We start from the raw sequence: 12,661 nt of genomic DNA, 5'->3' as shown, positions 1-12,661 counted from the left end.
AAATAAAAGTTGACTAAGAATTTATGTAATTTAAGAGTATGATTGGGTTTGCACTGAATTATCAAAAAATTTATTCAAGGATTTATATTCTAAAATATTTAGTGAGTTTAGAAAATTATTTTATAAGATTTTTGTTAATTTTTTATATTATTAGATGGCCAATAATTAATCAAGTAATTTTCCATATATATTTGATAATTTACTCATAAAAGCGTGGACTACATTCAAATGACATTTTATATGATGTATGATATATGTAGAGGTGAAATTTAAATAGGCTTAATTTTATAAATAAATACATATGTATTGCAGCATTCAATCATTGTGTTAAAGCGTCAATCACAGTGACCACCAAAACTTAAGAATGATTAGTTCCATCGAAACCCAATGTATGCTCAATTAATATTTCTGATCAAGATCAATTTTTTCACTCTATTGCTTCACCAATCATGAGCATAAAAGCTCGATTTATACAAAATTTACGAATTTATGAAAAAAATGTCACAATTATTATAATTGGAAGTTTGATTGATTTTTAAAGATTGATTCAATCAATCTTAATGTTACTGGACAATCGATCTTAATATTAATTCAAAATCAATCTTTATAGCGATTGGCACAGATAAAGATAATTAGTTTTGGTCTCTATAATGACTGACGAAGACTTGTAAGACTTGGACCAATGAGGAAAAACGCTTCATTAATACTCCATGAAAAATAAATGTTGACTGACTTTCAAATAAAGCCAACATACAAATGGTCGTCAATTCTATTTTTTACAAAAAATTGATGGAGATAGTCAACTAATAAAATAAAAGTTGATTGAGATAATTTAAAGAATTTAGGCGTAAGTTTGGGTTTTAAATTATCAAATAATTTATTCCACTATTGATACTTAAAAAAGTGCTTTGGAATTAATAATTCAATAGGATGTTTGATATATTGGAATTTGTGAAAATCAATAATCAACTATTTTTTATACATGTTTAGAAATTTATTCGGTGTGTATAAGGGCTTGTATATTTCACAATAAACATGAATTAGTACATCCATTGATTGACGTATAATTATAATCATATAATCAAACACGCACACTACAAGGCGACCTTCGATTGACGTATTCTGTCAACTAACCCAGGGACATGGAGGATGTTTTAACGTTATATAAAAAAAATTGATGAATAATATAGTTCCAGGCAGTGCTTAAACCATAATGTACGCCAGTATGAGTTTATCCAAAGTCACCGGCTACACCAATATCATAGTGACATAGGAAGCGATGAGGAAATTTACGAAAGATTTATTAAATGATCGGAGACTTTCTGCAATTTCATTGACTTATTCTACGATAATTATAATCAAACACGCACACTGCAAGGCGACCTTCGATTGACGCACTCTGTCAACTAACCCAGGGACATGGAGGATGTGTGTTTGAGGACCACAACCGCACGGTGAAAGAATTTGAATGGAGGAAAAGCAAAGGAAAATGAAAAGGAAAAGAGGGGAATGCTAAAGAAAAATAAGGTGATTCATCAGTAACTCCATATGACATTTGCACACAACTTTTGGATGTTTTTAATTGAGGAGGCTAAAGAATTGGTGGAGCTTGCAGATCGTGGCTGTCACAGGGAACAGTTTTTTTTTTTTTTTTTTTTTTTGTGTGAATGGAGTTGTAATTTCTAATAAATTTGTTTCAGTGGTGTTGGATAATTGTGAGGTTGAAGTAGTTTGCCTATAGTTTTTATGTACTTAGAATTAGTGTTAAGCATAACTTTTGAAGTTACTACATTTTATGTTGCTATATCTTCCTTCTGATAAAATTTGAACTTTTTCTTTTGTTTAATTACAAATTGTTATTCGGGGTATCATATTTCCGAGTACCAAAAAGTTCGGCATCTAAAGAATCCAAGTCACTCAAGCATTCTAAAGGCATAATAATAAGCCTAGAACAATATAAAAGATAAATAAAGAAGACAAACATCAAGAACAAATGAACAAATGAAAAAAAATAAATTACTATTAATTGTTAAAGTAACCAAATCTGATAAAAGATTAAGATAACATACATAATTTGATTGAAATTTCTTAAAAAAACTAAAGCAAAATCTAAATCATAATTTGCTTAAAAAAATTGTCTTTTTTCAATTGTACTTTCTAATTTTATTTTTTTTAACAATTGGCTAGAGATTGATGTCAAAATAGAAAGAGTTGAGAGGAAAAGAATTATCAAGAAAAAAATTGATAATAGTTGAACACTCAGGCTTTGTTTGCTAAACTTTGAATTCTGAAATTTTATTAATTTCATATCTTTTTTTAAAGTTACATTTTTTTAACTTATATATGATTTTTAGACATTTACACCTTGAATAGTTTTTGTGACTTTTATCTAAATGAAAAAATATTTAAATAAGAAGTATATATAAAACCTAATTCCTTTAAGTATTTTGACTCATAAGGATATAAATGTCAAATAGTTATGTTTAAAACTTTTTTATTTATAAAAAAAATAAGATGTCACTTACATTCAGCATTAAAAAAAAAAAACTCACAAACATATCAGTCAAGTATTTTGTATTTAGATCCATTTATATTTCAGGGAACTTCAAATTTGTTCATCCTTTAGATAAAATTAAAAAAAAAAAACTTGCTTTAGAGGTGAGTTTGGAGGTCAGTTTTTGGTATTCAATTTCGTTAGTGACACATGGATTATTAAAATTTGGAAGGATAGGAGAGGCGAGGAAACAAAATGGATTTGGTTTCCATTTAGACACATGCATACATTGAATTTTCTTTCTCACGACTAGTAAAATATTGTCGTGTTTCTCAAATGCTATAGACGTTAAAGTTTGACGTTCAGTCTTAACATTATATATAAATCTGAAATCCGCCTTTGCTGTTCATCTCTTTCAATTGTCTCTCAACAGTACGTTCTCGCGCGGAAAATAAAATCACGATAATGGCAGCAATGGTGGACGCCAAGCCTGCAGCTTCAGTGCAAGGCACTCCCCTTTTGGCTACGGCCACACTTCCGGTATTTACAAGAGGAATTTATTCCACAAAACGCATCACGCTGGAGACATCATCTCCATCCTCACCACCTCCTCCAAAGCCATTGATTATCGTCACGCCAGCCGAAAAAGGAACTTTTAATGTCATCTTGTTCCTTCATGGCACTTCTCTCAGCAACAAAAGCTATTCGAAGATCTTTGACCACATAGCGTCCCATGGATTCATCGTTGTTGCTCCTCAGGTATGTATGCTCAATATATCAATGTATAATCCATATTTCAACATTAATTTTATTTACATGTACAAAACTATAACTTAATTTTAAACGATGTGTGTGCGTGGCATTTGTAGCTATACACCAGTATTCCGCCACCAAGTGCAACCAATGAACTTAACAGCGCAGCAGAAGTCGCGGAGTGGCTACCCCAAGGCCTGCAGCAAAATCTCCCAGAAAATACTGAAGCGAACGTAAGCTTGGTTGCTGTTATGGGGCACAGTCGCGGAGGACAAACGGCTTTTGCTCTATCACTACGCTATGGATTCGGTGCAGTAATAGGGCTAGACCCCGTTGCTGGGACTAGTAAAACCACTGGACTTGATCCCTCGATTCTTTCTTTCGACTCTTTCGACTTCTCGATTCCCGTTACTGTGATTGGCACCGGACTCGGCGGCGTGGCTAGGTGCATCACCGCTTGTGCACCTGAAGGAGCAAACCATGAAGAGTTTTTCAACAGATGCAAGAACTCTTCTCGTGCTCATTTTGTTGCTACAGATTATGGTCACATGGACATTTTGGATGATAATCCATCAGACGTAAAGTCTTGGGCGCTTTCGAAATACTTTTGCAAAAATGGAAACGAATCGAGGGATCCAATGAGAAGATGTGTGAGTGGGATTGTGGTGGCGTTTCTGAAGGATTTTTTTTATGGTGATGCTGAGGATTTTAGGCAAATCCTGAAAGACCCTTCTTTTGCTCCTATAAAGCTTGATTCTGTTGAGTACATTGATGCATCAAGCATGCTTACGACAACTCATGTAAAAGTTTAACGATCTTAAAATTAATTAAATGTACTTTAATTTTTTTGCTCCTTTTTTTTTCCCTAATTTTAAGAATAAAACAGCCAATTTCATTTATACTAGAATCACTAGTTATATATATGCAGTGATGTTGTTCTCTGTTTGCAACGGAATCCTCTTTGTTACATTACTAATAAATTAGTCGCAGTTATGAGATTTAAAGTTATTCTCCCTCCGAAAAGATCTGGTCATTTTGTTAGTATAGCTTTGATCCGTATCAAATTAAATTTGAGTTCCGATAATACGAAAGTATATTTAATCCTGCAATCGAAACACAAATCACTTGGTGGTCGAGTGATAGACAACTTATATTTTCATTCTTGGTTGATAGGATTGAAATCCTTAAGTAGATCCAAGTTGTGTGCTTGATCGTACGGGTTCATTTTCTTTTATATACTTGAAGATAAATCAGATTCGCTTTGAGTTTAGATAATGGACTATGTCATCGTAGAATTGAATTAGAAAAATTCATAGACTTTACGATCATAATTATTAGTCGGTTATTGTAATGTAATTCTGAAAAAAAAAATTATGAAAGATATATTGTCTTTCTAGTATCTAGAAATAAATCTGGTTAGTGTGCAATTTAGAGGTTGATAAATTATAAAAAAAAAAAAAAGTACAAATTGAAGATGACGATCAATTTTGGCAGCCCAGCTTCGGTGTGGTTGAAGACGGGAAGTAGAAATACTTTTGAAAGCAGTAATAGATTTTTGAATCAGTCTTCAAAATACAATCATTCTTGCAGTCACAGAGGTCAATTATTCTTGCAGTCACTGAGGGCCATCATTTTGGTTCATGTCCGTTACTGATGAAACGTAGGGTAACCTTCTTTGCTTACGTACAATCATGCACTTACTTGCGTATGGAGTTATATCATGTTGTTTAAAATGCTTTTCAAATGCATCTTGATTCCTTGAACGTGAAATCAATAATTCCCCTTGGACAAAATTCCGTAGGTTTTTATTTTTTTCTAATTTTTTCCGATAAAGACAAAAAATTCATAGGTTGTCTTGTCTAGTCTAAGAACAAACCGATAAATAATACAGCTCGAGTGGAGTGACGTGACAAATTGGCTGAATAAGATGGCTACTTCGCCAAAGGGTTCTTGTTAGTCCTTTACCAAGAGTCACCCTTGGATTTTATGTGACGGCTGCCGAAGAAAAGAAACGCAAATACAATTGGGAGTAATCTGACAAGCACAAAAACCCTTACTATGCAAGTGATGGATATGCAAACAACTTCTTGCAAGCATTCCAAAATAATCTCCTAAATATTTGCAAATGATTAGGTAATATATTGCCTAAATAACTGTTGGTTGAAAAAAAAACCCTTTGCTTTTTTTCTCAATTAATAGATATGTGCATCAGTGCATGGCTGTTGTGGATGAACATATTTAGTTATCTACTAGCAGGGCAGTTGCCCCCGCGGACTTTAATAGGAAATTATTTTGCAATTTTAACTAAAAATTTTACTTTCCAATTAATAGAGAGTCATTTTTATCCCTGCTGGCTTTGAATAATAAATATTAAAACATAGGTTCGAAATGATATTTTCATCACCAAAATCATTGAGGAAAATTAAATTTGCCCTCATTGAGTTTAAATGACGGCTACGCCAGCATAGCTTAAAAGGCTACAGTCATTGATAATGAAAATTTGATTTTACACTTTGATCTATTTTATGAGGCAATGCCACAAGAGAACAACATTTATGACTATAAGAAATCAAATGATTGTTCTAAGAAGAAATTAACAGATGCGAATGTTTGTAAGAAAGTTACATGCTATTCATTTCACAGTGAAGGAATATTTATACATGTCTTTGTACATCAATTAAGGAAAGAATAAATCAAGAATCACGTGAATATATAAATTACAATTGTTAAGCCATAGACTACGTACGTAACCCAAGGCTTGAATTGATCTTGCTGTGATGAAGGGATTGAGATCTATTCATTCTATTATGTTCCAATCGCTGTTTTCCTGAGCTGTAATATATGTTTCTCAGTTTATTTGCTGCTGACAATCATATCATGAAGAAGATGAAGATACAGGTTTGGGAAAATGTTTTTGTCCCAAAAGCTCCTAGTTTCTTGCAATCTTGAAGGCTGCAAGTTTTCATAAAAGTTTATTCTAAAAAGAATGTAGTGAAGATGAAGCCAAAATGATCATAAAAGCCTTTCCATTAATGACTCGAAGATATAAAGTGCAACCATAACTCCGTAAGTCTGTAGCCCCAGTTGTCCATAACTTTCCAGTTGTAACCTTGAACACAAATATACAATCACACAAGCAAAACTTCATGTGCCTCCTTATTTGTTCCCTTACTTTCTGTTCTTTTGACTTATGTTCTTGTGACCGGACCTTACTTCTTCCAGATTTCTGAATTGGTTTCATGGATCTTCTTGATTTTGTTCATGGCTAATACATTTCGGGGCATGTTTGGCTTACATAGTATTAAAATTTTGCATGGTATTAAATTTATGCTGTCTCATGTTTGGTAGCAAAATCACTTTGTATTACACCATATAAATCTATTATTCCAATACACTTAAAACCCGCATAAACTAAACCCATTTTAGATGAGAACCGTTGGATCGGCAAAGTAGCTGGACCTCTCAGATAAAACCAGTCACCTGAATATTAATGACGAAGGATAAAACCATCAAATTAGCACGTAGTAAGGAATATAAGCGTCTGCTTTAAATATTTACTTGAGCTTTGAAGAGAAATGGGCTGACAGGATCAAATATAACAGGAATTTGCTAAACAGATGAATGATGTTAAGAAAAAAAAATTGACAAGTAACAAGCTGAAGTTACTTTCACCAACATAAAAAATTATTTCTTACTTTTTATCTACATTTTCTTTTCTCAAGTATTCACATATCTTTCGAAACACCACATGTGCCAAAAATATTAGGATTTTGCTATCTTACGTTTAACGTAAGATAGAGTCTCTCACACACATATTTCATTCATATTAAATATGTAGAAAAAAAAAACACCGATAAGTTCATAAAAAATATATAGATTAATCAATAAAATCATGTAGAATACTTTTAGAAAAGATTTACACAGTAAGATAAGTCTCACATGAGAACTCAAACTTGTTAATTTCCTCTGTTATAAAGAGAGGAGTTTTGACAAACGGCCAATCCCCTCTCTGGAAATAAAAATATGACTTATAGTCGAAGCAAACACAGTTAGAGTTTTCTTTATTAAAAGAGGTTAAAGTAAATGGATCCATTGGAAAAGATAAACTCCCAATTTTTAGTGCAAAAGAACCTGGAGGAAGATTGAACGCGAGAGTCACGTTATTCATCATGAACATGCTTGTGGCCCAAGTTAATTGGGCCCATATTACAAAGCTCAGCCAATCAGTTGCATTATCACTTTACTTTTCTCTTTTGTTGGGGTCGATCATTCTATGCTTTACAAGTTCCAATATTTCGTCTGATTTGGTATCAGCCGATTATCGTAATTTGAGAAAAACATTGAAAGCTGAAACAATACAGTATGCTATTATGCTTAATGTATTGCATGGCTTATAAAATTTGACTCATTATATCAATTTGTGCTGCCCCTTCGCTCCAATTTTAAAAGTTTGTCTCAGTTTGTGTGCAAATGACGACATAAGAGATGAATATATTTATATAAACTCGTGCATATTAGCTGACATAACTAACTTTTTATTTAAATTTGAGATAAAATTTAATTGTGCTAAAAATATTAGGATTTTTCTACCTTACATTTAACGTAAGGTATAATTTCTCACACAAATGATTCGTGAATCCCACTAGGGCCCACCGCTGATAGAGAGGGTTGTATCTTATGTTAAACATAAGATAGCAGCTCTCAAAATATTAATGTAAGCGAATTGTCACATCTAGCAGTCATTTTGAATTTTGACTCAAGACATAATTTTTTATCGAATCGTTCATTCTTCCTTCATTATTCTACAATTTTTTATTTTATTTTATCAAGAATACATATTTCATTCATATTAAATATATGGGAAAATATACACCGATAAGTTCATAAAAAATATATAGATTAATCAACTAAATCATTAGATTACTTTTAGAAAAGATTTACACAGTAAGATAAGCCTCACATGAGAACTCGAACTTACTAATTTCCTCTATTATAAAGAGAGGAGTTTGGACAAACGGCCAATCGCATAGTTGAAGCAAACATAGTTAGCGTTTTCTTTATTAAAAGAGGTTTATTTTACTTTTCTCTTTTTCGTGGGGCCGAACATTCTATGCTTTACAGGTTCCAATTTTTGGTCTTGGTATCAGTCGATTATCGCAATTGTAGAAAAATATTGAAAGTTGAAACAATACAATATGCTTCACGTATTGCCATGGCTTATAAAATTTGACTCATTATATTAAATTTGTGCTGCCCCTTCGCTCCAATTTTAAAAGTTGTTAGTCTCAGTTTGTGTGCAAATGACGACATAAGAGATGAATATATTTACATAAACTCATGCATATTAGCTGACATAATTAACTTTTTTATTTAAATTTGAGATAAAATTTAATTGTGCTAACATGGCTTGTTCCAAAAGACAGAACAATATAATGTTATCTCCTCTCCATCTTTCTTATTTGTCCCAGAAGAATCAAACACGTTTAACGGGAGGCTACAAATGGAACACAACATATTTTACCTTTATCTTCATATCCATTTCTTTAAATTCTTCTTAATTTTACATGTTTGCCAGTAGCAGAGCGACTCTTTTTTGGAGAATAAAATTATTAATACAGCTAAGCCTCTTAGCCAATACTGAGTATTGACAGCTCCAATTAAGTTAAAACCTGTAGCTCACAGCTAGTTAAATTTCCAGTTGAAGAGGAAGAGGCTTTAACAATGGCGACTGGGATTGACATTGATCAACTTAAAAAGGGTTTGTTCAAGAGTGCCATGAAAGGTAAGTGGAACGAAGTCGTTGAAAATTACGGGAAAGATGACAGAATTCACGAGGCCAGGATCACACGATCAGGCGGGACAGCGTTGCACATTGCTGTCTCCGATGGGCAAGAAGAGATAGTGGAAGATCTTGTGAGGATAATTCACGAAAAGCAGCAGCTCAAAGTCTTAAAAATTGGAGACGAGCGAGGCAGCACGCCTTTGCACATCGCAGCCGGGCTGGGGAATGTGAGCATGTGCAAATGCATTGCTACTGCCGATCCAAGATTGATTGGCGAGCGTAACCACGAAAACGAAACCCCTTTCTTCTTGGCTGCTCGTCATGGCCATAAGGATGCCTTCCTTTGCCTGCATTATCTCTGTGCCTCTGTAGACGATGGCTATAATTACTCCAGAAGAAAGAATGGCGAGACTATTCTTCACTATGCCATCTCTGGGTACTACTTCGGTAAGTTCAGTTCAGATCACGAGAGAATCATATAATTCAATTGCAGGCTTTCACTAATACGGCGTTGTATTTTCTAGTAGATTTGGCATTTCAAATAATTCATCTATATGAAAAACTTGTTAACTTTGTGAACGAGCGAGGAGTGTCCCCACTCCACCTCCTCGCCACAAAGCCCAATGCCTTCAGAAGCGGTAGCCACCTCGGGCTTTGCACTGGTATCATATATCATTGTAAGTATTACTGGCCCCCCATTTTCTTCTTCCTTTACTAGTGCTTAATGTCACAGTTGCTAATTATTCTTTATTCGTTCGTTCAATGGATAATGGAATTGGAAGGTATATCCGTTGATAAGCTTCAGGAGGAGACATCTTATGACCAGCATCTGTTCACAACAATTAAAAAGCAAACGAACTACCCAGAGAACTACGAAACATGCCTCAACTTCATTAGACTGCTGAAAACGATGGTCATAGTTTGTGAGTCAAAATTTTCATTTGATGATTAACTACCTCGGCATATACAAGTGATCCAAAAAAGATAAAAAGTGAAAATATTTCTTCCATTCATGGTACATTCCATGTACGGTAACGGAGTTGTTCCCATTTCCAGTGTTTAATAGAGGAAATACAAAGAAAGAACCAACGCCAAGAGATGCAGAGGACCCTGAAAGGTCAAAAGGTAATGACGGAACTGGAGATCAAGGTGAGTGTTCCTATTGTTGACCAAAAATTAAACTATTTGAGCTACTTTAAGATGTCGTACCGCTCTTCTGGCAGATGTGAGCTTGTCACACCTGTTCCAGATAGAATGTTTAATCTTGAGCATAGGAATTATGAAACGCTTCACAATGTTCATTAAAACTTTAGATTCCCAAGATTTGAAAGCTGCCTTACTGGAATGGGATGTAATGCTAAATACGTACATAGTTTGTAATTTTCATATTATATTCAGGAGAAGAATCAAGGCATAATATTGGAGCTCAAGGTCACCAATTTTTTCCTCCCAATTATGGAACCTGCTTTGAGTTTGTCAAGCTAGTCTCCAAGGCAATGCTAGTCATTCTTGGTTTGGGTAGGGCAATATAACAATAACAATAATATTTTTTACCATGTTGTTCCGGTTCTAACCATACCATAAGATAACAAATTTACTTGAATAATTAGGATCAACCAAGATAAGGAAGATCCGAGATAAGAAACAGAAACACACATGGTCTGTTCAGATTCTGGATGAACTTCTACGGCGCGCTTCTCTGTATGAGTATGACGACGATGGAGGAAAACCCCTACGCCGGCCATCATCACAAGCAGAAGAAGACGAGACAAGTCCTTACGCAATTGTTGATGGTGGCGACACTGATGCCGTCTTGGAAGGTTATCAGCAGCCAGATACCTCCCTAACTGATCACAACGTTGTTGCTGACACACACAAACTGAGCCGAAACAATGGAAAAAATTCAGAAGACAGAAATGAAGGAGGTGATTAAATTAATGATGCTTATGGCCTCTGACACTATTAAATGTTTATGGGGCGGGGAATCGGGGGGTACGTGTTGATTAAAATGCCGCTTGTATTATATTATATTGTTTTGTGTAGGTAAAACAGGGAGTACTATCCCTGACACGGTAAAGAGGGAGACCCCAATTTTAATCGCGGCAAAGAATGGAATAACCGAAATAGTGGAGAAAATTCTAAAATCATTTCCAGTGGCAATCCTTGACATGAACTCGGAGAAGAAGAATGTAATGCTGTTGGCTGTGGAGAATAGGCAACGCCATGTGTATCAGCTCTTACTCAAGACAGCAATCATACAAGAGACTGTGTTTCGTAAAGTGGATGACCAAGGAAACAGTGCATTGCACCTCGCTGCAACTTTAGGAGACCATAAGCCATGGCTGATTCCGGGGGCCGCTTTACAAATGCAATGGGAACTGAAGTGGTACGAGGTATGTTACTGTATCATATACTGTCATAATCGTATGTATACATCGTTAACGCGGACACACACACACACACACATATATATAGACCAAAGCTAATGGCATATCTAATTTATTATTTATATATACCGTATATGTATATATGTAATTTGCAAAATGCACGCAGTTTGTCAGAGACTCAATGCCATTCCACTTCTTTGTTCGTTACAACGAGCAAAACAAGTCTCCGAAAGATGTCTTCACCGAGACACACAAAGAGCTTGTCCAAGCAGGCGGCCAATGGCTAACCAACACGTCCGAGTCATGCTCGGTCGTGGCTGCACTCATTGCAACGGTTGCCTTTGCCACGTCAGCCACCGTGCCCGGTGGGGTCAAGGAAGATAGCGGGGAGCCAACACTCGAAAACCAGCCAGCATTCAACGTGTTCGCTATCTCGTCTCTGGTAGCTCTCTGCTTCTCTGTCACGGCCGTGGTCATGTTCTTAGCAATACTAACGTCTCGGTACCAAGAAGGAGATTTCCGTAGCGATTTGCCCGGAAAACTCTTGCTTGGATTAACTTCGCTGTTCGTGTCCATAGCTTCTATGCTGGTATCTTTCTGCGCCGGACACTTTTTTGTGCTCAGAGAGAAATTGAAATACGCAGCATTCCCAGTATACGCGGTGACGTGCTTGCCAGTAACTCTCTTCGCTATAGCTCAATTCCCGCTTTATTTTGATCTTATTTGGGCTACCTTTAAGAAGGTGCCGCAACGGAGCTACAAATCGATTCCTCTGTAACACACCCCCCCACCCCCCCCGGTCTTTTGCGTGTCCTTAATTTTCACAATTCATTTGTTTGCTATGTTTTTGGTTGATGTAATTGAACCAGAACGGTGAGTTCCGGCCGTAAATTATATTTAATTTTTTCATGTAGATTTATTATTATTTTTTTTTTGGTGGGGGTGAGAAGTCATATATATAATAATTATTTAATTAATTAGTAATTATTCAGACAAGCCGAGTGGGTGCAGGGGGGAGGAATCGACAATCGTCGCTACTTTATAACGTGGTCCATACTTTCGTACAGGATAAGTAGGCCCCACCGTGGCGCCTTCTTAATTGCATAGATGCCTCGATAAAAGTGACACATCTCGTTTTTACTTTTTTATTGAGACGATTGGAAAACACGTGGGTGGTATGACACGTGTCAATAGAGGGGATCTAAACTAGCACCATGGAGGGCCCGATGCTTATCATTCCGTACC

At 35.3% G+C, this 12,661-nt stretch overlaps 2 protein-coding genes across 4 annotated transcripts; both read left to right on the top strand.

Moving 5' to 3' along the window:
* Nucleotides 1-2,865: 2,865 nt before the first annotated feature.
* LOC18048266 (chlorophyllase-1, chloroplastic) lies at nucleotides 2,866-4,101 on the top strand. Its single transcript, XM_006443932.2, has 2 exons — nucleotides 2,866-3,253; nucleotides 3,364-4,101. The coding sequence occupies exons 1-2, from the start codon at nucleotides 2,960-2,962 to the stop codon at nucleotides 4,057-4,059; spliced, it is 990 nt and encodes a 329-aa protein (XP_006443995.1). The 5' UTR covers nucleotides 2,866-2,959; the 3' UTR covers nucleotides 4,060-4,101.
* A 4,740-nt stretch (nucleotides 4,102-8,841) lies between these two features.
* LOC18047874 lies at nucleotides 8,842-12,318 on the top strand. 3 transcript variants are annotated; one of them, XM_024186926.1, is made up of 8 exons: nucleotides 8,842-9,476; nucleotides 9,557-9,706; nucleotides 9,812-9,952; nucleotides 10,086-10,178; nucleotides 10,428-10,547; nucleotides 10,640-10,954; nucleotides 11,073-11,422; nucleotides 11,583-12,318. In XM_024186926.1, the coding sequence occupies exons 1-8, from the start codon at nucleotides 8,969-8,971 to the stop codon at nucleotides 12,192-12,194; spliced, it is 2,289 nt and encodes a 762-aa protein (XP_024042694.1). In that variant the 5' UTR covers nucleotides 8,842-8,968; the 3' UTR covers nucleotides 12,195-12,318. The 3 variants fall into 3 exon arrangements, with proteins under 3 accessions (XP_024042694.1, XP_024042695.1, XP_024042693.1); XM_024186927.1 differs by having other exon boundaries at nucleotides 9,554-9,706; nucleotides 10,086-10,154; XM_024186925.1 differs by having other exon boundaries at nucleotides 9,554-9,706.
* The last annotated feature ends 343 nt before the right edge of the window (nucleotides 12,319-12,661 follow it).

This window comes from Citrus clementina, unplaced genomic scaffold, assembly GCF_000493195.1.
Source record: "Citrus clementina cultivar Clemenules unplaced genomic scaffold, Citrus_clementina_v1.0 scaffold_3, whole genome shotgun sequence".
NCBI lineage: Eukaryota > Viridiplantae > Streptophyta > Magnoliopsida > Sapindales > Rutaceae > Citrus > Citrus x clementina.
The sequence above is the reverse complement of the archived record's forward strand: the minus strand, read 5'-3'. Positions and strand labels throughout refer to the sequence as shown.